General features: G+C 40.6%; 1 protein-coding gene across 1 annotated transcript; it reads right to left on the minus strand.

Moving 5' to 3' along the window:
* Positions 1-4,860: 4,860 nt before the first annotated feature.
* Positions 4,861-27,808, minus strand: capzb (capping actin protein of muscle Z-line subunit beta). The gene is made up of 9 exons (XM_058055371.1): positions 27,526-27,808; positions 18,527-18,616; positions 15,685-15,806; positions 12,453-12,566; positions 12,240-12,381; positions 10,891-11,007; positions 10,743-10,808; positions 10,588-10,664; positions 4,861-5,635 (listed from the first exon to the last, which is right to left on the minus strand). The coding sequence occupies exons 1-9, from the start codon at positions 27,526-27,528 to the stop codon at positions 5,548-5,550; spliced, it is 819 nt and encodes a 272-aa protein (XP_057911354.1). The 5' UTR covers positions 27,529-27,808; the 3' UTR covers positions 4,861-5,547.
* Positions 27,809-27,957: the final 149 nt, after the last annotated feature.

Below are 27,957 nucleotides of genomic sequence, written 5' to 3' on the forward strand. Positions count from 1 at the left end.
ACATAAACCCTGCCTGCTTGTGTGTGTGTGTGTGCGAGTGTGTGTGCGTGGGTTCGTGTGGTGCCAGTGTGCTGCCACTAGAAATAAATGAAGACTTCCACCAGAGCTCCATTTATTACAAGGACAACACTGGAAAGTGTCATTCATTTCACTCATTCTCTTATGTAACTTTGACTAATAACCACCATCTTTGTAGGCTTCTTTCTTGTTTCTACACAGAAAAGATGCACAAAAAAAAAAAAAAGCGCTGACCAACAAAAAACTATAAATGAGTGACTGACACCCCCACAGGTTTAATCATTAATAGAACAGAAGAAGACATTCCTAAAGTTTGGCTTCACTGTGACTCGCTTGGCGTATTTAATCATTATTATTAAGTAGTAGGACTGGTGGCCAGCCAATCACAGGGCACATATAGACAAACAACCATTCACACTCACATTCATACCTATGTACAATTTGGAGTCGCTAATTAACCTAGCATGTTTTTGGAATGTGGGAGGAAACCGGAAATGCAAACTCCACATGCAAACGCCACACAGAGATGGACGAGGCTGGAATTGAACTTGGGTGTCCTAGCTGTGAAGCCTGTGTGCTAACCACCCGTCCACTGCGCAGCCCTGGTTCAGTATATTTTTCATCAAAATAGTAGTCATGCCAAAATGTTGTGTTGCTGCTGGATGTTCATAGTATCCGAGTGATACTGTTGTGGGGGTGCTGGAGCCTATCCCAGCTGTCTTCGGGCGAGAGGCGGTGTACACCCTGGACTGGTGGCCAGCCAATCACAGGGCACATATAGACAAACAACCATTCACACTCACACTCATACCTATGGACAATTTGGAGTCGCTAATTAACCTAGCATGTTTTTTTTTGGAATGTGGGAGGAAACCGGAGTACCCGGAGAAAACCCACACATGCACAGGGAGAACATGCAAACTCCACACAGAGATGGCCAACGGTGGAATTGAACCCTGGTCTCCTAGCTGTGAGGTCCACGCGATAACCACTAGACCGCAGTGCCGCCTTAATCATTATTATTAAATGAAAAAAAAATAGTAGTAAAATTATTATCAGCGGCACAGCGGTCTAGTGGTTAGCGCGCAGACGCCACAGCTAGGAGACCAGGGTTCAATTCCACCCTCGGCCATCTCTGTGTGGAGTTTGCATGTTCTCCCCGTGCATGCGTGGGTTTTCTCCGGGTACTCCGGTTTCCTCCCACATTCCAAAAAAACATGCTAGGTTGCTAGGTGTAAAACACACCAAACCAGGGGTCTCAAACACGCGGCCCGCGGGCCAAATGTGGCCCGCAGGACACTAGTTTGAGGCCCCCGCCTTGATATGAAAGTTTAATGTTAGTGCGGCCCGCGCAAGTTTGATATGGATGCTGTATGGTATCATGTACCCAGAAAAAATTATTACGTTTGATTCATGTTCATGTTAAAGGTTAAATAACTGTTAATAGTTATCCTCCCTATCCGTGTGGAAGTGGTAAGTTTTTGGCTATTTAAGTTGAAAGGAAATAACTTGAAGGCTACCGTTTAGGTCGCTAGCTGTCTAGTTTGCGAGTTAGCATGTGTCTCAAGACCCTGCAGTTGCGCAATATGTTGTAAATAAAAAGAGTATAAATGTGACTATAGTCGTGTTTTGTCATGTCTACAGGGCTCTAATAATGCTTTGGTAATTTTAATATGAAAAAAATATTTTTATTATTATTATTATATTTATTTATTACTGATTGATTTTCTTTATTCTTGATTTGTTTATTTATTTTTCATCTTATTTTGCACAGAAAAATAAAAATTAAGATATTTGAGAACAGTGGAATGTTTTATCAGAGCTTTTATTGTAGAAAATCGGAACCAAAGCACTGAAAAAATTTGATTTTTGGGATGCGACCCAGCCTTGCCCAGACCCTAGCTCCAGTGGCCCCCAGGTAGGTAAATTGAGTTTGAGACCCCTGCACCAAACTGTATTCTATTTGCATTACTTATGTGTCACTGCCACCTGGTGGCCACCCTGCACATACACAGCCAAGCTATTGCTTTATTCCACACTGCTGACTGTGTCATTTTGAAGACTAGAAATCCAATAACTATTGCACAACTGAATGGAACTACACCAAAACTAAACCCCAAAAACACCACAAGGAATGAGTTACTTACCAGATGCCGCCAGCATCAACAAATCTGCAAATGAAGACATAGTTTACAATTGTACATAACCAGATCCATGCTGCTGGCATTTGTTACAAATACGTACAACATAACAGAGTTTGGACTGAGCAAACAAAGTGCAGATTAAATGTCAAAACATGTAAGACATCAGAGATAAAACACAAGTGGATAATAACATTCAAGTCAATATTTAGAATGTCGGACACACAGGCGCCAGTCAAATCAATTGCTGTGGTTCTAAAACCTCGAAAGGTGCCTGAATGCAGCACGTTTTCACTACCTAACACACATTGAACGTCTCGATCATTCATTCATTCATTCATTTTCTACCGCTTTTCCTCACAAGGGTCGCGGGGGTGCTGGAGCCTATCCCAGCTGTCTTCGGGCGTAAGGCGGGGTACACCCTGGACTGGTGGCCAGCCAATCACAGGGCACATATAGACAAACAACCATTCACACTCACATTCATACCTATGGACAATTTGGAGTCGCTAATTAACCTAGCATGTTTTTGGAATGTGGGAGGAAACCGGAGTACCCGGAGAAAACCCACGCATGCACGGGGAGAACATGCAAACTCCACACAGAGATGGCCGAGGGTGGGCAAAGACAAAATAAGAAGCCAAAAAGTTACCACTTCCACACAAAATAGGAGGAGAACTCATTCATTCATTCATTTTCTACCGCTTATCCTCACAAGGGTCGTGCTGGAGCCTATCCCAGCCGTCTTCGGGCGAGAGGCGGTGTACACCCTGGACTGGTGGCCAGCCAATCACGGGGCACATATAGACAAACAACCATTCACACTCACATTCATACCTATGGACGATTTGGAGTGGCTAATTAACCTAGCATGTTTTTGGAATGTGGGAGGAAACCGGAGTACCCGGAGAAAACCCACGCATGCACGGGGAGAACATGCAAACTCCACACAGAGATGGCCGAGGTTGGGGAAAGCCAAAATAAGAAGCCAAAAAGTTACCACTTCCACACAAAATAGGAGGAGAACTCATTCATTCATTCATTTTCTACCGCTTATCCTCACAAGGGTCGTGCTGGAGCCTATCCCAGCTGTCTTCGGGCGAGAGGCGGGGTACACCCTGGACTGGTGGCCAGCCAATCACAGGGCACATATAGACAAACAACCATTCACACTCACATTCATACCTATGGACAATTTGGAGTTGCTAATTAACCTAGCATGTTTTTTTTTGGAATGTGGGAGGAAACCCACGCATGCACGGGGAGAACATGCAAACTCCACACAGAGATGGTCGAGGGTGGAATTGAACTCGGGTCTCCTAGCTGTGAGGCCTGCGCGCTAACCACTCGACCACTCCAGTGGCTCAGTTTTTAAGGACAAAATCTGCAATTAGCTAAACACAGAGAAATATTGTATTGTATCTTTTTAAAACAGGGGTCTCAAGCACGCGGCCCGTGGGCCAAATGTGGCCCGCAGGACACTAGTTTGAGGCCCCCGCCTTGATATGAAAGTTTAATTATTAGTGGGGCCCGCGCAAGTTTGATATGGATGCTGTATGGTATCATGTACCCAGAAAAAATTATTACGTTTGATTCATGTTCATGTTAAAGGTTAAATAACTGTTAATAGTTATCCTCCCTATCCGTGTGGAAGTGGTAAGTTTTTGGCTATTTAAGTTGAAAGGAAATAACTTGAAGGCTACCGTTTAGGTCGCTAGCTCTCTAGTTTGCGAGTTAGCATGTGTCTCAAGACCCTGCAGTTGCGCAATATGTTGTAAATAAAAAGAGTATAAATGTGACTATAGTCGTGTTTTGTCATGTCTACAGGGCTCTAATAATGCTTTGTTCATTTTAATCAGAAAAAAATCATTTGTCTACCCACCAACTATATGTGCTTTCTTAAGTTTTTATTATTATTATTATATTTATTTATTTATTACTGATTGATTGATTTTCTTTATTCTTGATTTATTTATTTTTCATCTTATTTTGTGTAGAAAAATAAAAATTAAGATATTTGAGAACAGTGGAATGTTTTATCAGAGCTTTTATTGTAGAAAATCGGAACCAAAACACTGAAAAAGTTTGTATATTTTTCTGTTTTTAATAAATACGTTTTTTTGTTTTTTTTTTGAAAACCCAGCCTTGCCCAGACCCTAGCTCCAGTGGCCCCCAGGTAAATTGAGTTTGAGACCCCCGTTTTAAAATATTGTCATGCAATCAGCTATTATTATTTATTATTTTATATTTATATTTAAATATTTTTAAAATAATAAAATATTATAATTACAATAAAATTAAAATAATAATTATATTATTATTATGTAAAATATGCAAATATAACAATAATATTATATATAATTAATATAATAATTAGCATTAATATAATAACTATAATTATAATAGTTCTAATAATCTAATAATAATAATAATAATAATTATTATTATTATTATTATAATAATTATTATTTTTATTATTATGTGCTTGTGTCTCTTTTTTCAGGAGCACTTTGTAAACAACAGACCATGTCAAACAACAAAATTGATACAACCATCAAAAGGTTGGCTCAGGCCATGATGCCAGCTTGTATGTTGAGTTTAAATGAAATACGGATGTGGCCCCCGGGCCGTAGTTTGCCCACCCCTGCTCTAGCCATTCTCCACCCAACATCCAAGTCCCCAAAACAATCAGAACAAGAAGAGCTTTTTCCTGTTTTTATTGTTGCTGGAGGCTCTAATACAATATGAATCATAAGCATTACAAAATAAAAACAAAAAAACAAAATACAAAGATTCCCCTCCCGAAATGGAAACGGTTAAAGGTTCCCACTGACATGAAGACAAAACTGTGACCCCCCAACAAAGACGTAGAAGGTGAGAGCAAGAGACGGGAAATGGAGATAAAACAGAAGCTGGGGTGTGGATGTGGATGGCGTGGGTGGGAGTGGGGGTGGGGGGGTTAAACTGTTATGTTATACACAGTGCGGTTGTGGGGCGGATGCGGTTGTGTGTTTCTTGAATTTGTGTGGACTTGACGGCGGCTCGCGAGAGCCAAAAAAAAAAGCCGCCGGCGTGTTGGGAAGAAATAAAAAAGGGTGAAAGGGGGGCGGTCGCTTGTCCTAATCAGAGAGTCCGAGAGAGGCGGGGCCAGGATAAGTACGACACAGAACCCTCACACTGCAGGGTGATTGTTAACCGTCGTTAGATTCGTGACGGGGAGAGGAAGGGAGTGAATGGCTTCAGAACATGTGAGATACACAAAAACAACTAAAGTTGACAGGAGAGAGAGAGAGCGATACAGGAACCATGGAGGGAGAGGGGAGAGACGGAAAGAAACAAGAAGAAGAGGAGGATGGCGGATGAGAAACGGGACACGGCAGTAGCATCTCTAGCTTTGGTTTTTCTGTTTGAGCGCCTTGAACAGTTCTTTTTGCAAAGCCTCCTGCTTTGACATGTCGGCCAGACCTTGAACGCTCCTGTGAGGGCGACAGAGACACAGACGGGACAAAGAGTCAGTGTGTGTCAAAACTCGACCTGGGAAGACATCGCCGAAAAATACAATCGCCCTTCTCGACATCGCAACCTCACTGTATCACATTTTTTCGAAAAATTCATGAATAAATGATTACCGTTTCGTGGTAGAATCTTGTCTATTGGTAAAATTAAATGCATATATGTAAACAAATTGCACTAGATTAAGCATTTCCAAGCAAAAACAAGGATTCAATGAATGACAATACTAATGTCGTACTCTTCATTGGCCACTAGGTGTCACTAGATTGAGCATTTCCAAGCAAAAACAATGATTCAATGAATGACAATACTAATGTCGTACGTACTCTTCATTGGCCACTAGGTGTATGGAGGACCAAAACTGCCAAAATAATAAAGAAATAAATAAATAAATAAAAGTGAAAATAAAAACAAAAATGAAAAAAAAAAATCAAAAAATTAAATACAAATAAATTAATATAAATGGAAATAAAAACAAATATAAAAAAAATATATACATAAATAAATATTGTTTTTTATTTTTGTATTTATTTTTGCTTTTATTTATTTATGTATGTATATATATATTTATTTTTGTTTTTATTTCCATTTATATTTATTTTTGTGTATTTAATTTTTGGAATTGTTTTTCATTTTTGTTTTTATTTTCACTTTTATTTATTTATTTATTTATTATTTTGGCAGTTTTGGTCCTCCATACTAGGTGTCACTAGATTAAGCATTTCCAAGCAAAAACAAGGATTCAATGAATGACAATACTAATGTCGTACTCTTCATTGGCCACTAGGTGTCACTAGATTAAGCATTTCCAAGCAAAAACAAGGATTCAATGAATGACAATACTAATGTCGTACTCTTCATTGGCCACTATGTGTATGGAGGACCAAAACTGCCAAAATAATAAATATATAAATAAATAAAAGTGAAAATAAAAACCAAAATGAAAAAAAAATCAAAAAATTAAATACAAAAAAATTAATATAAATGGAAATAAAAACAAAAATAAAAAAATATATATACATAAATAAATCTTGTTTGAATCTTGTTTTTTATTTTTGTATTTATTTTTGCTTTTATTTATTTATTTATGTATATATTTTTTTATTTTTGTTTTTATTTCCATTTATATTTATTTTTGTGTATTTAATTTTTGGATTTATTTTTTCATTTTTGTTTTTATTTTCACTTTTATTTATTTATTTATTTATTTATTATTTTGGCAGTTTTGGTCCTCCATACTAGGTGTCACTAGATTAAGCATTTCCAAGCAAAAACAATGATTCAATGAATGACAATACTAATGTCGTACTCTTCATTGGCCACTAGGTGTCAGTAATTGTCCGGTGAGACAAAGTACCAGACAGGCAGGTTATTATGGGCTTGCTCAGTAATGCAAGCCCCATAGACTGCTGCTTAGCAGAATTTGCAGACTTTTCACAGCCTTGTAGCTCAGCCATACGGCCACGTAGAAACGTGATTAACGGCTAGTTTTTGAGATAAACTTCTCAACTCTCCCTGTGGCTAAATGCTAATTGCTAGCATGTTAGCATTTTAGCTAATTTACTCGTGTCTAAAGGCAAATAGACACATGGCATGATGTAGGAAGGTTATAGGACAACCTTGGCACTTTCTAAACTTGAGGCCCTCTTGCTAGGTGCTAGCATGATGACTGTTAGCATGTTAGCATTTTAGCTAATTTACTCATTTCTAAAGGCAAATAGACACATGGCATGATGTAGGAAGGTTATAGGACAACCTTGGCACTTTCTAAACTTGAGGCCCTCTTGCTAGGTGCTAGCATGATGACTGTTAGCATGCTAGCATTTTAGCTAATTTACTCATTTCTAAAGGCAAATAGACACATGGCATGATGTAGGAAGGTTATAGGACAACCTTGGCACTTTCTAAACTTGAGGCCCTCTTGCTAGGTGCTAGCATGATGACTGTTAGCATGTTAGCATTTTAGCTAATTTACTCATTTCTAAAGACAAATACACACATGGCATGATGTAGGAAGGTTATAGGACAACCTTGGCACTTTCTAAACTTGAGGCCCTCTTGCTAGGTGCTAGCATGATGACTGTTAGCATGTTAGCATTTTAGCTAATTTACTCATTTCTAAAGGCAAATAGACACATGGCATGATGTAGGAAGGTTATAAGACAACCTTGGCACTTTCTAAACTTGAGGCCCTCTTGCTAGGTGCTAGCATGATGACTGTTAGCATGTTAGCATTTTAGCTAATTTACTCATTTCTAAAGGCAAATAGACACATTGCATGATGTAGGAAGGTTATAGGACAACCTTGGCACTTTCTAAACTTGAGGCCCTCTTGCTAGGTGCTATCATGATGACTGTTAGCATGTTAGCATTTTAGCTAATTTACTCATTTCTAAAGGCAAATAGACACATGGCATGATGTAGGAAGGTTATAGGACAACCTTGGCACTTTCTAAACTTGAGGCCCTCTTGCTAGGTGCTAGCATGATGACTGTTAGCATGTTAGCATTTTAGCTAATTTACTCATTTCTAAAGGCAAATAGACACATGGCATGATGTAGGAAGGTTATAAGACAACCTTGGCACTTTCTAAACTTGAGGCCCTCTTGCTAGGTGCTAGCATGATGACTGTTAGCATGTTAGCATTTTAGCTAATTTACTCATTTCTAAAGACAAATACACACATGGCATGATGTAGGAAGGTTATAGGACAACCTTGGCACTTTCTAAACTTGAGGCCCTCTTGCTAGGTGCTAGCATGATGACTGTTAGCATGTTAGCATTTTAGCTAATTTACTCATTTACAAAGGCAAATAGACACATGGCATAATGTGGGGACACTATGGGACTGCATCAACCTTTTCGGTACTTGAGGCTGTCTTGCTAGGTGCTAGCCGAGGTTCACAGCACAGGTGGCAAGCCCATCAAAATTTCCGCGGGAATATTCTATTTGCAGTTATAAATCATCTCATAACAGGCACATTAACTCATTCGCTACCCCAACCCGAACGATCCCACACACTTGTTTTTGCACACAGAAGTGCATCTTATTAAAGTGCTCCACAGCAAGGAGAAAGTGCAAAAGCATGAGGGTGAGTCTTGCATGCAGAAGGTTACGCACTGAAGGGAAATTTCAACACAATTTAACTTTGTCCGACATCGTATCAGCGCACGCTATTAGCTGTCCATTGCCGCAACCGCCACTAGCGTGCGGCCATCTTTGTCACATACACAAACAATGGACAGTTGATAGCGAGCATTAATGCGACCTCAAGTAAAACCGAACGATTTGTGTGGAGGCATCTTTGCCGTGCAAGTGGTTACTCTTTTGAACGCATATTGTTCGGAGAAGCCAAACGTACGACTTAAGTAACCCCAATGACTAACCAGAACCAGAACGGGACCACTACTCACTACAACTCACTATCCATATAAGGATTGTGGATGATGAGCACCCCCCCCCCCCCAAAAAAAAGGTCAGCTTTCTTTTGAATACCTACCTCTGCAAGCGTGTTGCACAACTCACCTGTCCTGTTAGCGTGAGCAGTTTGCTCCTTTACACGGTTACAACATTGGTTCTGTTGCTACAGTGTGCGCAAAGAGAACGTTTACATTTCCACTTTCTCGTTTTTCTAATTACAGTAAACCTCGGATATATCGGATTCAATTGTTCCCACTGGTTTTGTCCGATATAAGCGAAATCCGTTATATGCGTATACCGGAAAATGTCCGTTTTACGCATATATCGGATTTATATCCGGTATATGCGTAAATCGGATTTTATGCGTTATAAAAAGGCACTTCCTTGACTATGTTTCCAATGTACCTGGACGCGCAGGCAACGCTGCAAACGCTGCAAATGACGTCATATAGCGGCCTGTCACGATTCGGCGAATCGGAGCGCCACGATGCGGCCATCCGATATATGCGAGGGAAATTTCATGGAAATGCATTGGAACGGGACTGGAGATTTTGTGCGAAATAGGCGAAATCCGCTATAAAAAATCCGATATATGCAATGAATTTTTATTGGAAATGCATTACAGAAAAATCGGTTCTTTTTTATCTGTCCGTTGTGAGCGAATTTCCGATTATATCCGAGTCGGATATATCCGAGGTTTACTGTATTATTCAAGTTGAAAAATGTGATCTATGTAATATGTAATGCGTTTTTGTGAACGGTATCCCTTCCAATATGGCCCACTGGATGGAATCCTGTTGTGATCAATGCCATTGCAGCGCAGTTGTCCTAAATCAAGCTACAAATTATTATTTTTTGTACTGCGAACACACATTAATGAAAAAAAGATTGCTTCCTGTTTGCATCTCCGTGCTTAGATAAGGAGTTAGTAAAGTGCATAATAATAAATATCAGAGTGGGCTGCTTTGAGTAATCAAACATGGTTAGTGACATTAGCTTCCTCACAGGCGCCATCGGCTACTTTCCATAGGGTTAGGTGAGATTGTGAACGGGAACAATATCCACCTCCGCAAGTTACCCCTATTTCTACATTTCTCACACACGCGTGCAACACTACCCATGCCACGGGCTGTACCTCCGACCCTAGTCAATGAAGATCTGACGCTGGGTGAGGACCTGCGAAAGCTCCTTCTGGAGCTGCCGGTACTTTTGGTTATCAGGCAAAGACTCAATAGATCTAGATTCACAGAGAAGAGGAGGATGGGGGAGGCGGGGGTGACAGCGTTGACAAAGCAAGTGATGAGAATGGAAAAGCAATTTATATGGAAAATAAGACGGGAAGGCTTGAGGAGAACAGGAAAGAGGATATGTTGTGTATACAGAAGAAATAAGTGAAAAGATAAGAACTGAATGCAGGTTTAAGCGCGATACGCTGCTGACCGCTGGAGCTCTAAAATGCAAAAAAACCACACACGTGACTTTGTGGCTCCTTACCTCAGTCCATTGACAATGTCCTTGGTCTTCCCAAAGTAGATTTCATTCAGCGTGGAGCGAATCTTGTTCTCCATGTCCTGAAACAAGACCACGCATGACTTAGCGAGAGTTTTAAAAGAAAAGCATTTCGGCATTTCTGGAAAAGTTTGACTGACTTCGACAAGGCGGCCGATGTTGGCGATGTGGGGCGAGGACTCTCCAACCGTCTCGTCTTTCTCCGTCTGAAGGAAGAAGGAAGCAAAGCCGGTTGATGCGTGGCGGCACCCGAGCAAGCAGGTCGAGCAGTTTGATAACCGTACTTACTTGTCTTGTGAGGCTTCCACCCAGGTTCATGGTGCCGGAGTCGCTCTTGGTCGTCTGAAGCCACAGCATGACGGTGGAGGTGAGTTTGTAGTGCGCAGTTCGTCCGCTGGACTTCTCCTGCAAGCACGAAATTCGATAAAGCAGGGGTGTCAAACACATTTACCTTATTGTTAATAGTTATCCTCCCTATCCGTGTGGAAGTGGTAAGTTTTTGGCTATTTAAGTTGAAAGGAAATAACTTGAAGGCTACCGTTTAGGTCGCTAGCTCTCTAGTTTGCGAGTTAGCATGTGTCTCAAGATCAGGGGTCTCAAACACGTGGCCCGCGGGACACTAGTTTGAGGCCCCCGCCTTGATATGAAAGTTTAATGTTAGTGCGGCCCGCGCAAGTTTGATATGGATGCTGTATGGTATCATGTACCCAGAAAAAATTATTACGTTTGATTCATGTTCATGTTAAAGGTTAAATAACTGTTAATAGTTATCCTCCCTATCCATGTGGAAGTGGTACGTTTTTGGCTATTTAAGTTTAAAGGAAATAACTTGAAGGCTACCGATGAGGTCGCTAGCTCTCTAGTTTGCGAGTTAGCATGTGTCTCAAGACCAGGGGTCTCAAACACGCAGCCCGCGGGCCAAATGTGGCCCGCAGGACACTAGTTTGAGGCCCCCGCCTCGATATGAAAGTTTAATGTTAGTGCGGCCCGCGCAAGTTTGATATGGATGCTGTATGGTATCATGTACCCAGAAAAAATTATTACGTTTGATTCATGTTCATGTTAAAGGTTAAATAACTGTTAATAGTTATCCTCCCTATCCGTGTGGAAGTGGTAAGTTTTTGGCTATTTAAGTTGAAAGGAAATAACTTGAAGGCTACCGTTTAGGTCGCTAGCTCTCTAGTTTGCGAGTTAGCATGTGTCTCAAGACCAGCGGTCTCAAACACGTGGCCCGCGGGCCAAATGTGGCCCGCAGGACACTAGTTTGAGGCCCCCGCCTTGATATGAAAGTTTAATGTAAGTTTGATATGGATGCTGTATGGTATCATGTACCCAGAAAAAATTATTACGTTTGATTCATGTTCATGTTAAAGGTTAAATAACTGTTAATAGTTATCCTCCCTATCCGTGTGGAAGTGGTAAGTTTTTGGCTTTTTAAGTTTAAAGGAAATAACTTGAAGGCTACCGTTTAGGTCGCTAGCTCTCTAGTTTGCGAGTTAGCATGTGTCTCAAGACCCTGCAGTTGCGCAATACGTTGTAAATAAAAAGAGTATAAATGTGACTATAGTCGTGTTTTGTCATGTCTACAGGGCCCAAATAAATCGAGTTTGAGACCAAACATTTCTAGCGGCCCCCACCTGCACCTCCACCACGTGGATGGAGTCCCAGCACCCTTTAATCTTTTTGGATCCATCTCCGGCCTTCTTGATGAGAATGACTCCAGCGAAGCCATGGTCCAAATCCCAGAGGTACACTGACGACACGCCACCCTCAAAGTACCTAAAAACAACAAATCAGGAGTCACACTCCATATTTGTGTACGTGTTTGAGACCGTTTGAGGCGTACTCACAGGTCTCTGTACTGGTCAAAGGCGTTATTGGCTTCGATCTCCAGTTTCCTCAAGCGAGATGAAGGCATGGCGCCGTCATCGATGGGCGGGTCGTACTTATTGCTCCATGGGGATCTGAAGTGTCAGGAAGGACAACAAACTTTCATTATTTCATACCTGTTCATATACAGTAAACCTCGGATATATCGGATTCAATTGTTCCCACTGGTTTTGTCCGATATAAGCGAAATCCGTTATATGCGTATACCGGAAAATGTCCGTTTTACGCATATATGGGATTTATATCCGGTATATGCGTAAATGGGATTTTATCCGTTATAAAAAGGCACTTCCTTGACTATGTTTCCAATGTACCTGGACTGGGCAATGAAAAGAGACGTAAGGTAATGAGAATTTAACTTTATTGGACTCTGAGCATAACAAATTGTTAATTAAGCTAGGCCCTGTTACGCCCGTCAGGCCTACGTTATTTCCAATAGTGACGTTAAGATCTCATTCAATAAATCCCAGGGTGTTTTCTGGCAGCATTTGCCAGAATAACCCAGTTTCGTCGGCATTAAAAATGTCCTCTGCTTTAAAACGTCTCAGAATGTCAGCTAGCTTCGGAGCGCCACGATGCGGCCATCCGATATATGCGAGGGAAATTTCACGGAAATGCATTGGAACGGGACTGGAGATTTTGTCCGAAATAGGCGAAATCCGTTATAAAAAATCCGATATATGCAATGAATTTTTATTGGAAATGCATTACAGAAAAATCGGTTCTTTTTTATCTGTCCGTTGTGAGCGAATTTCCGATATATCCGAGTCCGATATATCCGAGGTTTACTGTATATTTTGTAAATTGCTGTGATAGAATCCATCCTTTTGTTTTGATGCTTATTTTGCACTGAACAGGAAGTCATTGTGTCATTGTTTAATGTCGTGTAAGTTATGTTTTTGGCGACATAAACTGACTCATTTGGGTTTGAGATTTTAACGTCGACAAATGCCGGAACTTTAACATGTTGGACTGGAAGTTGCTGAGCTGGTCAACATAAACGGGTTCCACTGTATCCCTTTTTTTTGGTATTGTGCAATTCCTGATCACTGGTTTTGTCCGATATAAGCGAAATCCGTTATATGCGTATACCGGAAAATGTCCGTTTTACGCATATATGGGATTTATATCCGGTTTATGCATAAATGGGATTTTATCCGTTATAAAAAGGCACTTCCTTGACTATGTTTCCAATGTACCTGGACGCGCAGGCAACGCTGCAAACGCTGCAAATGACGTCGTATAGCGGTCTGTCATGATTCAGCGAATCGGAGCGCCACGATGCGGCCATCCGATATATGCGAGGGAAATTTCATGGAAATGCATTGGAACGGGACTGGAGATTTTGTCCGAAATAGGCGAAATCAGTTATAAAAAATCTGATATATGCAATGAATTTTTATTGGAAATGCATTACAGAAAAATCGGTTCTTTTTTATCCGTCTGTTGTGAGCGAATTTCCGATATATCCGAGGTTTACTGTAGTAGCTCCCTTATTTGGCGGTTGAATACCACACACATTAAAACATGACTGTTAATTCAAATTCCATTTTCAAAAGAACTTGCTGCACTTATTTGACGAACTTGGTTGCTTGTGACAAAATTTTCCATTTTGCCGATATTTGCGTTTTTTCCTTGTATCGGTATCGGCCGATAGGCACGTGGGTTCGCCGATGTATTTTTCCACCGCATGATTTACAGCTTGCCCCGGCGGCAGAGTACCCCCGCAACACACGTAGTCGCGGTACCCCGTCCCCACTGTTGAATCACATCAAGTAATAGAGTTAGCTTCCTTTTAACACTTTACTAAGCCCATCACATTTCACTGGGTGATCGCTAGGCATTACAGTTTAAGTCACGGTGTGACAACAACAAAGCCCAAAAACATCACATACCAACGCAACACACGAATAAAAGCACTCTCACTAGTTGAACAGAACAAGAATGAACGACTATGCAGAACCAGAGTATAAAGCAGTGGCCCGGTAAGGTGTACTGTATACGGGCACATGTTCCGAGAAGCCAGTGTGAGCAACTGAGGTCTCTGGCAAAACTTCTGCACTTTTCAAATGCTGCGGCGCCGGCGTTTCAGGTGGCGTTATTGAGGGTTTTTGTGAGGTTTCACCTTCATGGCGGAATATTTGCTATAATATTCCCACAATGTTCCTCAGAAAGTGAATGTTTGTTTACAAGTGGGGTCAGGGGAAGGTACTACAGGCCGTTAATGTCACAGGCAGGAGAAAAAAGGGCCGTTTGATTTGCCCACCTGCACAGTATCGGTAACCTTGAATCGTTGGACTGTTTCAGAATTATCGTTTTTACGTTATCGGATTTATTAGTAGGACATCCTAATTCAATCTAATACAGTAAACCTCGGATATATCGGACTCGGATATGTTTATGTCGCCAAAAAATAACTTACACGACATTAAACAATGACACAATGACTTCCTGTTCAGTGCAAAATAAGCATCAAAACAAAAGGATGGATTCTATCACAGCAATTTACAAAATATACAGTAAACCTCGGATATATCGGACTCGGATATATCGGAAATTCGCTCACAACGCACAGATAAAAAAGAACCGATTTTTCTGTAATGCATTTCCAATAAAAATTCATTGCATATATCGGATTTTTTATAACGGATTTCGCCTATTTCGGACAAAATCTCCAGTCCCGTTCCAATGCATTTCCATGAAATTTCCCTCGCATATATCGGATGGTCGCATCGTGGCGCTCCGATTCGCCGAATCGTGACAGGCCGCTATACGACGTCATTTGCAGCGTTGCCTGCGCGTCCAGGTACATTGGAAACATAGTCAAGGAAGTGCCTTTTTATAACGGATAAAATCCCATTTACGCATATACCGGATATAAATCCCATATATGCGTAAAACTGAAATTTTCCGGTATACGCATATAACGGATTTCGCTTATATCGGACAAAACCAGTGGGAACTATTGAATCCAATATATCCGACGTTTACTGTAATTATTGTGTACTAGATGTATTATGTGCATGCAGGGAAAGCTGCAATGGCATATTGTACACATTCAGATCAAAATATGAATTAATAAGGAATTCAATAACATTTCAAAGAAGTCAAGCTTTAACAGATGTCCAATGTTTTTAAGGTTCTGGGTGGTCTTATTCGACTCGTGACCCGGGTCGCAGTTCTACACTGTACCTGTAGGAGTCACCATCCCGATTGTAATCACAGAGCAGATAGTCTTTCCCCACCGCCTTGTCCCGAGCGATCTTCAGGGGCTGGTCCACGGAGGAGAGAAGGTCCTCACAGAGACCGGGAACCTGGACACAAAGACCGGGAAGGGGAAACTCTTAGCTGTGTTTTTGTTTGTCACAAAGACAAAGTGATGATATTGGAAGCAAACTGGAGCAACAGCAACGAGATTACACAGACGGCGGGAAAGAATGCCTCCATTTAAGGCTGACATTCCGTGCCTGAATAAAAACCAGTGGGAAACTTTATATGTTGAGGATAAGGGGGTACAAATGACTTCTCACAGACTGACATGGGCCAGCAATGTTCTCTGCATCGTTGCACCAACACAAAAGAGGCCTTGTTTTCCTTAAAAAGTATCCCACATTCCCTGACTGCGAACACACACACACACCTGGCAGCAGGCTGTGTGGGACAAGAGAAGGGGAGTGAAAGGGGAGGGGGGGGGGGTGGTTTCAAGGTGATTTCAGGTGATCTGAAGAGATGGAGTCAGGATGGTGCCAGGCAGCTATGTTGGCACACACAGGTGATTGACAGCAATGATAATAGCCACTAACTACCACACACAGGAAATGGGTGAGGAAATGCGGATGCCCAGGGGACGAGAGCTGGAGGGTGAGGAGGTGGGGCACTGGTGGAATCACACACACACACACACACACACACAGGTGTGGTTAAATGCACCAAACATTTTTAATAAATATTAGTATTATAGGCGGCACGGTGGTTGAGTGGTTAACGCTCAGACCTCACAGCTAGGAGACCAGGGTTCAATTCCACCCTCGGCCACCTCTGTGTGGAGTTTGCTTGTTCTCCCCGTGCATGTGTGGGTTTTCTCCGGGTACTCCGGTTTCCTCCCACATTCCAAAAACATGCTAGGTTAATTCTAAATTGTTCATAGGTATGGCAGTGGTGTCCAAAGTGTGGCCCAAGGGCCAGTTAGGGCCTGTTTTTTTTTCTACTGACCCTTGGCACATTCTAAAAGTAGACCTTAAGAAATTTGAAGAAAAATTGAATGTTACAACAATAAAGATTATACTCATAATATTAATAGAAAACGCGGGCTGCACGGCGGTTGAGTGGTTAGCGCTCAGACCTCACAGCTAGGAGACAAAGGGTTCAATTCCACCCTCGGCCACCTCTGTGTGGAGTTTGCATGTTCTCCCTGTGCATATGTGGGTTTTCTCCGGGTACTCCGGTTTCCTCCCACATTCCAAAAACATGCTAGGTTAATTAGCCATTCCAAATTATCCATAGGTATGAATGTGAGTGTGAATGGTTGTTTGTCTATATGTGCCCTGTGATTGGCTGGCCACCAGTCCAGGGTGTACCCCGCCTCACACCCAAAGACAGCTGGGATAGGCTCCAGCACCCCTGCGACCCTTGTGAGGAAAAGCGGTAGAAAATGAATTAATGAATGAATGTTTTTCAGTGGCTGCACGGCGGTTGAGTGGTTAGCGCTCAGACCTCACAGCTAGGAGACCAGGGTTCAATTCCACCCTCGGTCATTTCTGTGTGGAGTTTGCATGTTCTCCCCGTGCATGCGTGGGTTTTCTCCGGGTACTCCGGTTTCCTCCCAAATTCCAAAAACATGCTAGGCTAATTCCAATTGGCGACTCCAAATTGTACATAGGTATGAATGTGAGTGTGAATGGTTGTTTGTCTATATGTGCCCTGTGATTGGCTGGCCACCAGTCCAGGGTGTACCCCGCCTCACAGCCGAAGACAGCTGGGATAGGCTCCAGCACCCCCGCGACCCTTGTGAGGGAAAAGCGGTAGAAAATGAATGAATTAGCATGATAGTATATTTGTCTTTTTGTTTTTTAGCCACAGGAAATAAATAAAAGTTAGTTTCCAAGTTAATTTAGAGAAAATAAACGAAGAAATTCAATGCTATAGACTGGCTCCATTAAAACCCTGTAATGTATTATTAATGCCATTATAAAATGTTTCCATCATTACCGGGAATGTTTGATCGATCGATTTCAGCGAAAAAGCATGTGATCAGTTATAAGCCGATAAACGCCTTTCAAGGGCGACCGCAGCAGCCGATCGATCACATGTGACTCGGACTATTGCAGCCTGCAGCGTAGTGTCTTGCCGTGACGTGGCCCTCCCACTTTCCTGCACGCTGCACAGGCGAGCCAAAACAACACAAACATGTCTGCCGTGTGGAATCTATCTGCCGTAAAAAATCTCGCGGAGGTAGTACGTTAAACAGCTTTGATTTTATATGGCGTTTAAAGAACAAACATGACGGTACTGACCAAAATCTGTTTAAAAAAAAAAAAAAAAAAAGCATGTGACCGGCATATGCAGAGGCAAAACAATCATGGCTGCCATGTGGGATTTACCTGCCATTTGTAAGTGATATAAAAATCCTTTTTTATCACATATTTACTTTCCTTTATTATATTTGCTTTTTTACCGTCATCACTGCACAATCTATTCTGTAATTTCCTTTTTTTGTTTTAATTTTAACACTTTTGATCCTTTTCTTTCCTTTGTCAAGACAAAAAGTACACATTTTCTATTCTTTTCACTCCATATTAAAACATAGTAGAGTAAAAAAAAACTGCCTCGGTTATCGTAGATGTGCGCGTTGCTTGTTTACTCAGCCATCTTGGGGCACGCAACATGGTGGTAAGTGTTTGTTTAGGTCCCCTGTGGAAATATCCCCCCCCACAAACCGTCACTCCGAGCACCCAGTTGCTCCTGACGACCCGACATCAACGTCAATGACAAGTACGGCATCTGACGAGACGACCGCTGATGGACTGCAACTCACCAGGTCAATGAGGTCACTGAGGTTCTTCTCAATCTGCTGAGGAGGCAGACGCCTCATCAGGTCCAGGGCACAGTCCAACTGCTGTTCACTCTGAAACACACACACACACACACATAAGAGACTCAAGTCAGACAGAACACAGTATAGTTGGGAATGAAGCAACAGCGCCTCCGCTGGCTGCAGTTGGGTACTGCACTCCATTTTGCATGGACTGCTTCAATATTCTGACGGTATGATACTTGGGTAAAATTCTCACAGTTTCCCAGTATTAGAATTATGGCTCTAAAACAGGGGTGGGCAAACTTTTTGACTCGCGGGCCGCATTGATTTAACAAAATTGACAGGGGGGGGGGGGGGGGGGGGCAGACTATATAGTATTTTACATGCAACAGTCCTATTTTTACGCATATTTTACATGTAAAAGTGTCATGCAATCTGCTATATGTGCACTTTGAAATCATTTATTTGATGTAAAGTGTGTTGGAAATTAAATGTATTATTATTATTATTGTCTCCATTATTACTATTTTATATATATATTATTATATTAGACTTGTTATTATTAGTTATAGTAATGTTATTATCATTATATTATTATTATATTATTGTTAATAATAATAACAATAATAACATTACGACTATTATTATATTAATATTATTAACAACAATATGAATATAATAATAGTAATATTATTATTATTAACAACATTCTTATTATTATTGTCATTATTTTTATTTTTGTGCTTGTGTTGCTTTTTCCAGGAGCATTTTGTAAACAACAGACCACATCAAATAACGAAATTGATAAAGCAGCTACCTCAACCATCAAAAAGTTGGCCCAAGCCACGATACCAGGTTATGTGTTGAGTTTAAATGAAATACTTTGGAAAAAACAGGCGGGCCATATTCAAACACTTGGCGGGCCGCATGTGGCCCCCGGGCCGTAGTTTGCCCACCCCTGTTTTACGCATATAATTCTTACAGTCCACCTGGAATGATTGTATCTGTAAGTGTCATGCAACCTGCTATGTATATGGGCTTGTGTCCTTTTTTCAGGAGCACTTTGTAAACAGCAGATCACATCAAATAAATTGATTAAAAAAAAAAACTACCTAAACCATCAAAAGGTTGGCTAAAGCCATGATGTCAGGTTGTATGTTAAGTTTGGAAAGAACGTGCGGGCCATATTTAAACACTATGCGGGCCGGATGTGGCCCCCGGGCCGTAGTTTGCCCACCCCTGCTCTAAAATGTCTATCCATCTATCCATTTTCTTCTGCTTATCCGGGTCGCGGGGGCAGCAGTCTCAGTTTATTTTGAATGATCCAAATGAAAAAGGGAAAAAAAAGTCAAGTCAAAACAGTCATTTTTAAAACCATATAAAATAACATGATGAAAGCAGAACATATGTATTTAAAATAACAAAAGAACTGAATTATTTCTAAATAAAAAAATAAATAAAATGCAGTTCTCAATACAGTCCATGACGATGGAGTATTAGGGCTACAAAAAAAAAGAAAAGAAACTAGAGTCGGAAATTTATGAGGAAAAAAACTTTATTCTCGTAAATTTACAACAATAACGTTATAAATTTACGAGAATAGAGTTGTAAATTAATGAGAAAAAAATTAATATTACCAAAGGTCACATAAGTCACACTTTTTATAGCTGTCCCAGGCAATGCCGGTTACGACGAATTATTAAAATACTCTGAGGTTTCAAAAACAAAGTCAGAAACTTAAGACAAAGTCATAAATTAAGACTCATACTAATACAATAATAAAGCAGACAGTATATTAGGGCCACATTGGAAAAAAATTAGATTTTGAGAAAAAAGTCGTAAATTTAGGAAACAAAAAAGTACAAAAATTATGAGGATAAAGTAAATTATGGAGGGAAAAAAAGTCGCAATATTACAAGAATACAATCGGAATTTTACGAAAAAAAAAACTAGTTCCTAGCGAGGTAAGGAAGGGTTAGCCATGCTAATCTGTTTGCGTTCTACAAAGTTTACTTCCTTCCTGAAGATATATGCTCTATTTTGTCTCTGACACGGACGACACATAGTATTAAGACTTTATTCACGTAATATTACGACTTTTTGCTCATGGCGTTACAACTTTATTGTCATAAGTTTACGACTTTATTCTCAAAATCAAATTTTTTCCAATGGCCCTAATACTCCATCATAGACTACTGATCTTGCAACACAATAAACAACAATAACTAACATACATGCAAAAAATAAATGTTTAGCCACAACAAAAAAAATCAACGCAACAATTTCCATTAGTCTTTCTTAGTTACGACAACTTAATTTGAAATTGCTTTGAACCAACCAGTTTAATTTGTTACATATATATATATATATATATATGTATATATGTGTGTGTGTGTGTTATGTTACCAAGCTAATTTTATTAAGTCATGGAAACTTGAATTTTGTTTTAAGCTTACCAACAATAAAATTTGAGTGTATATGACATGCTAAATTAAGTTCATGTAATAGCCAACACTATTATTTGAACGTAACTTAAAAAATAAAGTTAGCAACTTGGAAAGTTTTTCCAAATCAGGGGTCTCAAACATGCGGCCCGCGGGCCAAATGTGGCCCGCAGGACACTACTTTGAGGCCCCCGCCTTGATATGAAAGTTTAATGTTAGTTTAATATGGATGCTGTATGGTATCATGTACCCAGAAAAAAATTATTACGTTTGATTCATGTTCATGTTAAAGGTTAAATAACTGTTAATAGTTATCCTCCCTATCCGTGTGGAAGTGGTATATCATCCTAGCATCAATGCCGTCAATCAAGTGACGGCATTGATGCTGGGATGATATTTTTTTTATGTCACGCCGCGATCGACCAGTACCCACCTCCGCGTTCGACCGATAGATCGCGATCGACTTAATGAGCACCCCTGACCTAGATAGAGGTAACTAGCCATCTTATTGACAGATTCATCCATTTTCAGGCCCGTGCCTCGCACTTGAGAACAAAGACTTGCTAAACCTCTTCATCATTTCGGATTAGAGCAGGACTCCGTGTTGACACTCTTGCAGGCAAGCTCGTGTTTGTGTTGCATGACGCTCATGTGAGTGTGTCACGTGAGTAAATAAATGAAATGGCAACTTGTTATTTCAGAATAATGGATGATGAATGAGTGGCTTTAGCGGTTTGGTTTGGTTTCTTTTAATGAGGAAGCAAACCTAAATCCATTCGTCTATTTCTAACAAATACAAAATCTGTTTCCTTTTTTGGTCACATTGTTATTTTTTTTGCAGAAGTTTGTTTTTGTACTTTTTGGTTACTTTGGGGCATGATGAATAAAGTGGTCGAGACTTCTTATAAACCGCAGATTGTCTTTCTTATGATGAATGAGTGCATTTAAAAGGCAATAAACTCTTCATGTGACATTTTGGCCTTATGTTAGCCGTATTTGCTAACTCGTTTTTAGTATTAGTATTTCTGACAGTGGCTCAGACCAACTTAACACCCAACTCCGTGAACATACAAGAAGCATAGCAAAGTGGTGTGACCGCTTTTTAAAATGTCTCCTGGGACTTGACTTAAGAGTGACTTAAGTAGAGGGGAGCACATTGCAAAGCCTAAAACCCCGAGGGGTTTTCTCTTTTAAACATGCAACGAAAACAGGGCGGGGACCAGCCACGACATGAAACACAAGGAAGCGTGGAGGAACACATTCGCTCGCAGACCTCCACTCTTCCTAATAAGGTCAGAAAAAGGAGTTCAGAACATTCAGAGCTTTTCCATCCAGTGAGTATGTAGTGTGTCCCGTAGATTGACAACTAAACATAATTTAACTGAGATTAATCTGAAATATATCAAGGTTATGAAGCAATTTCTAAAGCTTTGGGACTCCAGCCAAACGCAGTGAGAGCCGTGGATAATGGCTCTCAGTGGTGAACCTTCCCAGGAGTGGACGGCTAACCAAAATGACCAATACCGCAGCAACGGCTCATCCAAGAGGTCACAAAAGACCCCACAATAACATCCAAAGAACTCCAGGCCTCACTTGCCTCAGTTTAGGTCAGTGATCATGACTCCACATTAAGAAAGACACCGTGCAAAAATGGCCTGCATGGCGGAATTCCAAGACAAAATCACTACTGAACAAAAAGAACATTAAGGATTCTCTCAATTTTGCCCGAAAATATTTTTTCTGTCAAGACAAAAGTTCAACTTTTTGGAAGGTGGGTGTCCCATTACATGTAGCACAAAAGTAACGCAGCATTTTAGAAAAAAATCATACAAACAGTAAAATATGGTGGCGGTAGTGTGATGGTCTGAGGCTATTTTGCTGCATCAGGACCTGCAGGACTTTGGCTGTGATAAATTGAACCACGATTTTATATTTTAACATTACTTTGAACTAATTTGCTACCAAAATATGTATTTATATTTTTTCCCCAACCTGAACACCTGATTCCAAAGACGTATTTACGATGTATTTACAACGTATTTACGACGTATTTCCCATGTATTAACACGCTCCACAACAAGAAGGAAGTGTAAAAGCATGGAGGGGTGTCACATGCAGAAGGGTATGCAAGTACAATGAAAAAACTTATATTATGACAATATATTGCAGTCTACTCATTTAATTTCTCGTACGTTACGCTCATCTGCACTCTGTATGCTAGCCACCCCGCCTCTACACACCAAAATAAAGATTGTATGACTGACAAATTGTGCTCTATGGAACAAACGCGCGAAGACTGAATCCTCCTCCTGCTTGTCTGGAAGCAAGAGACGCGGAAAACAGACAATTTTAGCAAAATTATCGAGTTCGCAGCTTACATGTTTTTTCAGAATAAATATTTTAATATCATTTTAATCTTGTGACACCACATTTTATTTACTGTCAAAAACGTACACACTACAAAAAAAACAGATTTCGGAATTGGCAGAAAAAAATAAAATGGATTTCGTAGGACACTAACTCGTATGAACCTAACCTAAGACCAGGGGTCTCAAACACGCGGCCCGAGGCCCCCGCCTTGATATGAAAGTTTAATGTTAGTGCGGCCCGCGCAAGTTTGATATGGATGCTGTATGGTATCATGTACCCAGAAAAAATTATTACGTTTGATTCATGTTCATGTTAAAGGTTAAATAACTGTTAATAGTTATCCTCCCTATCCGTGTGGAAGTGGTAAGTTTTTGGCTATTTAAGTTTAAAGGAAATAACTTGAAGGCTACCGTTTAGGTCGCTAGCTCTCTAGTTTGCGAGTTAGCATGTGTCTCAAGACCCTGCAGTTGCGCAATATGTTGTAAATAAAAAGAGTATAAATGTGACTATAGTCGTGTTTTGTCATGTCTACAGGGCTCTAATAATGCTTTGTTCATTTTAATCTGAAAAAAAACATTTGTCTACCCACCAACTATATGTGGTTTCTTAAGTTTTTATTATTTGCCGTTCTATTATTATTATTATATTTATTTATTACTGATTGATTTTCTTTATTCTTGATTTGTTTATTTATTTTTCATCTTATTTTGTGTAGAAAAATAAAAAGTAAGATATTTGAGAACAGTGGAATGTTTTATCAGAGCTTTTCTTGTAGAAAATCGGAACCAAAGCACTGAAAAAGTTTGTATATTTTTCTGTTTTTAATAAATGCGTTTTTTTTTTTTTGAAAACCTGATGCGACCCAGCCTTACCCAGACCCTAGCTCCAGTGGCCCCCCAGGTAAATTGAGTTTGAGACCCCTTGATCAAGACAACACAAAGTCAATTTAACGTCTAACAAATCTGATGGTCCCTGTTCCTTTAAGGTTCATAGAGAAAAAAGCGACGCACTTAATCCGTCAAACACACCTAATTCGTCCACTTTGTTCCATGTTGACGAAATATCTTGTGCCGCAAACTAAGCACACGTGTTGAGCCAAATATGTCACAGGCAGTAAACACCAGCCCTAAAAGTTGACCCTTAACAAAACAGCAATGTCATATCTACAATGTTTCTCTTAGCCCGTCTTTAAATCACTCTCAGACCATGAATCAGGCCGCAATATCAGACACCTGCGCTCCTTTGACGTCGTGTTTGGCCACGCTCCCATCTCCCAGTAAACACTGGCTCACACCAACAACTCTGGGGTCAGTGCTGGTGGCGGTGGGGGGAGCTGAGCCAGCAGGATGGATGAGGTGAGGCTGCGGGGAGAGCGAGCGACTGGGGAGACGGGACAGCTGCTCTTCCCTTATCAGGCATAACACCATTTAGGCTACATCAGGGGTCTCAAACACGTGGCCCAGGGGTCTCAAACACGCGGCCCGCAGGACACTACTTTGAGGCCCCCGCCTTGATATGAAAGTTTAATGTTAGTGCGGCCCGCGCAAGTTTGATATGGATGCTGTATGGTATCATGTACCCAGAAAAAATTATTACGTTTGATTCATGTTCATGTTAAAGGTTAAATAACTGTTAATAGTTATCCTCCCTATCCGTGTGGAAGTGGTAAGTTTTTGGCTATTTAAGTTTAAGGGAAATAACTTGAAGGCTTCCGTTTAGGTCGCTAGCTCTCTAGTTTGCGAGTTAGCATGTGTCTCAAGACCCTGCAGTTGCGCAATATGTTGTAAATAAAAAGAGTATAAATGTGACTATAGTCGTGTTTTGTCATGTCTACAGGGCTCTAATAATGCTTTGTTCATTTTAATATGAAAAAAATCATTTGTCTACCCACCAACTATATGTGGTTTCTTAAGTTTTTATTATTTGACGTTTTAATATTATAATTATATTCATTTAGTTATTAATGATTGATTGATTTCTTGATTTGTTTATTTATTTTTCATCTTATTTTGTGTAGAAAAATAAAAATAAAGATAATTGAGAACAGTGGAATGTTTTATCAGAGCTTTTCTTGTAGAAAATTGGAACCAAAGCGAAGTTTTTTTAATTTTTTTGTTTTTAATAAATGCGTTTTTTGGGTTTTTTTTTGGAAAACCTGATGCAGCCCAGTCTCACCCAGACCCGAGCTCCAGTTGCCCCCAAGTAAATTGAGTTTGAGACCCCTGGGCTACATGGAAGTGCATGCAGCAGTGCCATGGCGCAGTGGTTAGAACAATCAAGGGATCTAAGTTTGAATCCCCGTTGGAGCATCTCGGTGGTCTCCCCCAATAACAAACTTGTTTGGCTGATTGGAAAGTAAAAAAAAAACAACATACGTGACTGTTTGTTGTGCAGTTCAGCTAGCGTTCATACTTGTAACTATTGTCAGCATATCAAACAATGCTCTGTAAAGGAAATGCATAAAGTACGTACATAAACATACATGTGTCCAAAACAACATCGGACGAATGTCATGGTGGAGATGCAACAAATGTTCCCTGAAATGTAACGATCAACACAAAGCTAATGTTTACATTTAAGTCTTTTATCATTGGTTCATTTTCACTCAGCTTTCTGTTGGGTTTTGAATCACCTGTTTTTTTTTACATTTGGTGACGTCACATCTGCTGTTTTGATGCATTGTTGCCGTCGGCATTGCCTCGCTGACTACTAAAGTCGACTTGTTCATTTGGCTTGGTCTTAGGTACAGTACACTGCCTTCACACTTGATGGGCAAGTTGACTAGTTTGTTTACATGTGTCCTGTGATGGACTTGTGACCAGTCCAGGGTGGACCCCGCCTCGCCACTGAAGGCAGTCGGGATAGGTTCCAGCTCACCGGGTGACCCTCACTCGAGCAAGTGATCGAGAAAAATGGATAGGCAGGAGTTTCTAAACCAGGGGTGGGCAAACTTTTTGACTCGCTGGCCGCATTGATATAACAAAATTTCCGGGGGGGGGGGGGGGGGGGGGGCAGACAATATATTTTACACGTAACAGTCCACCTGGTATTATTGTATCTGTAAAATTGTCATGCAATCTGCTATTATTATTTATTATTTTATATTTATATTTAAACATTTTAAAAATAATAAAATATTATAATAATTAAAATAAAATTAAAATAATAATTATTATATTATTATTATGTAAAATATGCAAATATAACAATATTATTATATATAATTAATATAATAATTAGCATTAATATAATAATCATAATAGTTATAATAATAATATAATAATTATTATTTTCATTTTTATTATTATTATGTGCTTGTGTCTCTTTTTTCAGGAGCACTTTGTAAACAACAGACCATGTCAAACAACGAAATTGATACAACCATGAAAAGGTTGGCTCAGGCCATGATGCCAGATTGTATGTTGAGTTTAAATGAAATACTTTGGAAAGATTGGGCGGGCCGTATTCAAACACTTGGCGGGCCGGATGTGGCCCCCGGGCCGTAGTTTGCCCACCCCTGTTCTAAACAGTGCACTCAGCAGGGAAAATGCTCCCTTGGGATGGTATATTATAACCCCCAATTAAAGTACTTATATGGACACAGAGTAATTAAATTACAAATAAACTTCTGGCGTACAAAACTAGTTTGTCATCGCACCAAAACAGTGTCATCAGACACTGATCAATTGGCACTGACAGCTCGTCATGGCAGGGAATAGGAGGAGCAGTCACGGCTTAATTTAGCAACACGCCACACGTTTGCCTATTTTAACCTGCGTGTGCTAGAACGGTATACAGCCAGGGGGCTGCATTTTAGCGTGTGTTATATCGGGACCCCTCTTAAATACCGCTCACTAACTTGTGTCAAATCCAAAACATCCTGTGCTAACTTTACGCCGACGGGGGCACCGAGCTTTGCTAACAGCTAGCGAGCTAGCTAGCTAGCTAGCTAGCAGGAGGAAGCGGCTTCTTTTGCTTCACCGTCAACTACATTAAATTGTTAAAAATCAAACGTAAGTTAATAATAGAGGTAATAAAGGCATACTTTATGAGCAGTCAACTCTTGGACAAACTACAACTGTTCCTCTCAGGTTACCAGCTAATGCTAGCTTAGCCTAGCTTAGCACCCGTAGCCGTTAGTTAGCCCACTAAAAGTCGCCCAGGCTCGAACCGCGCGACCCTTACCATGTCTGCGGCGGTCTCAGCGGGGCAGGGGAGAAGGATTTCACGGGTGACTGTACGCCTTATAGCCTTCGAATGGTTTGTCAAACCGCTCCTCTCGCCGCTTGTGTGTTTTTTTTCTTGTTTTGTTGTCAGTCCCCCCTGCGGAAGATGTTTTGTTCGCCTCTCCCTCAGTGAACCCAGCCCTGTCAGCGAAATTCACTTCCTCAACCGGTCTTACAGGAAGGAGAGGCTGCAGTCAGGGAGCGGGCCTCGGTAAGCATGTCCGGGTCACTCCGGTTCTCCTCCGCTCCAGCCAATAGCGACGGAGCAAGAAAGGCATTGCCAAGTATGGCAAGAGAGGAGTGGTGCTCTTCACCTACTGGAATAGACGAGCTTTATTCTTGCAACTTCAAGGCTTTTTAGTCACTGTCCTTTCATAATAAATGCTTTCAT

The sequence above is a fragment of the Doryrhamphus excisus genome, chromosome 18 (assembly GCF_030265055.1).
Source record: "Doryrhamphus excisus isolate RoL2022-K1 chromosome 18, RoL_Dexc_1.0, whole genome shotgun sequence".
Classification (NCBI taxonomy): Eukaryota; Metazoa; Chordata; class Actinopteri; order Syngnathiformes; family Syngnathidae; genus Doryrhamphus; species Doryrhamphus excisus.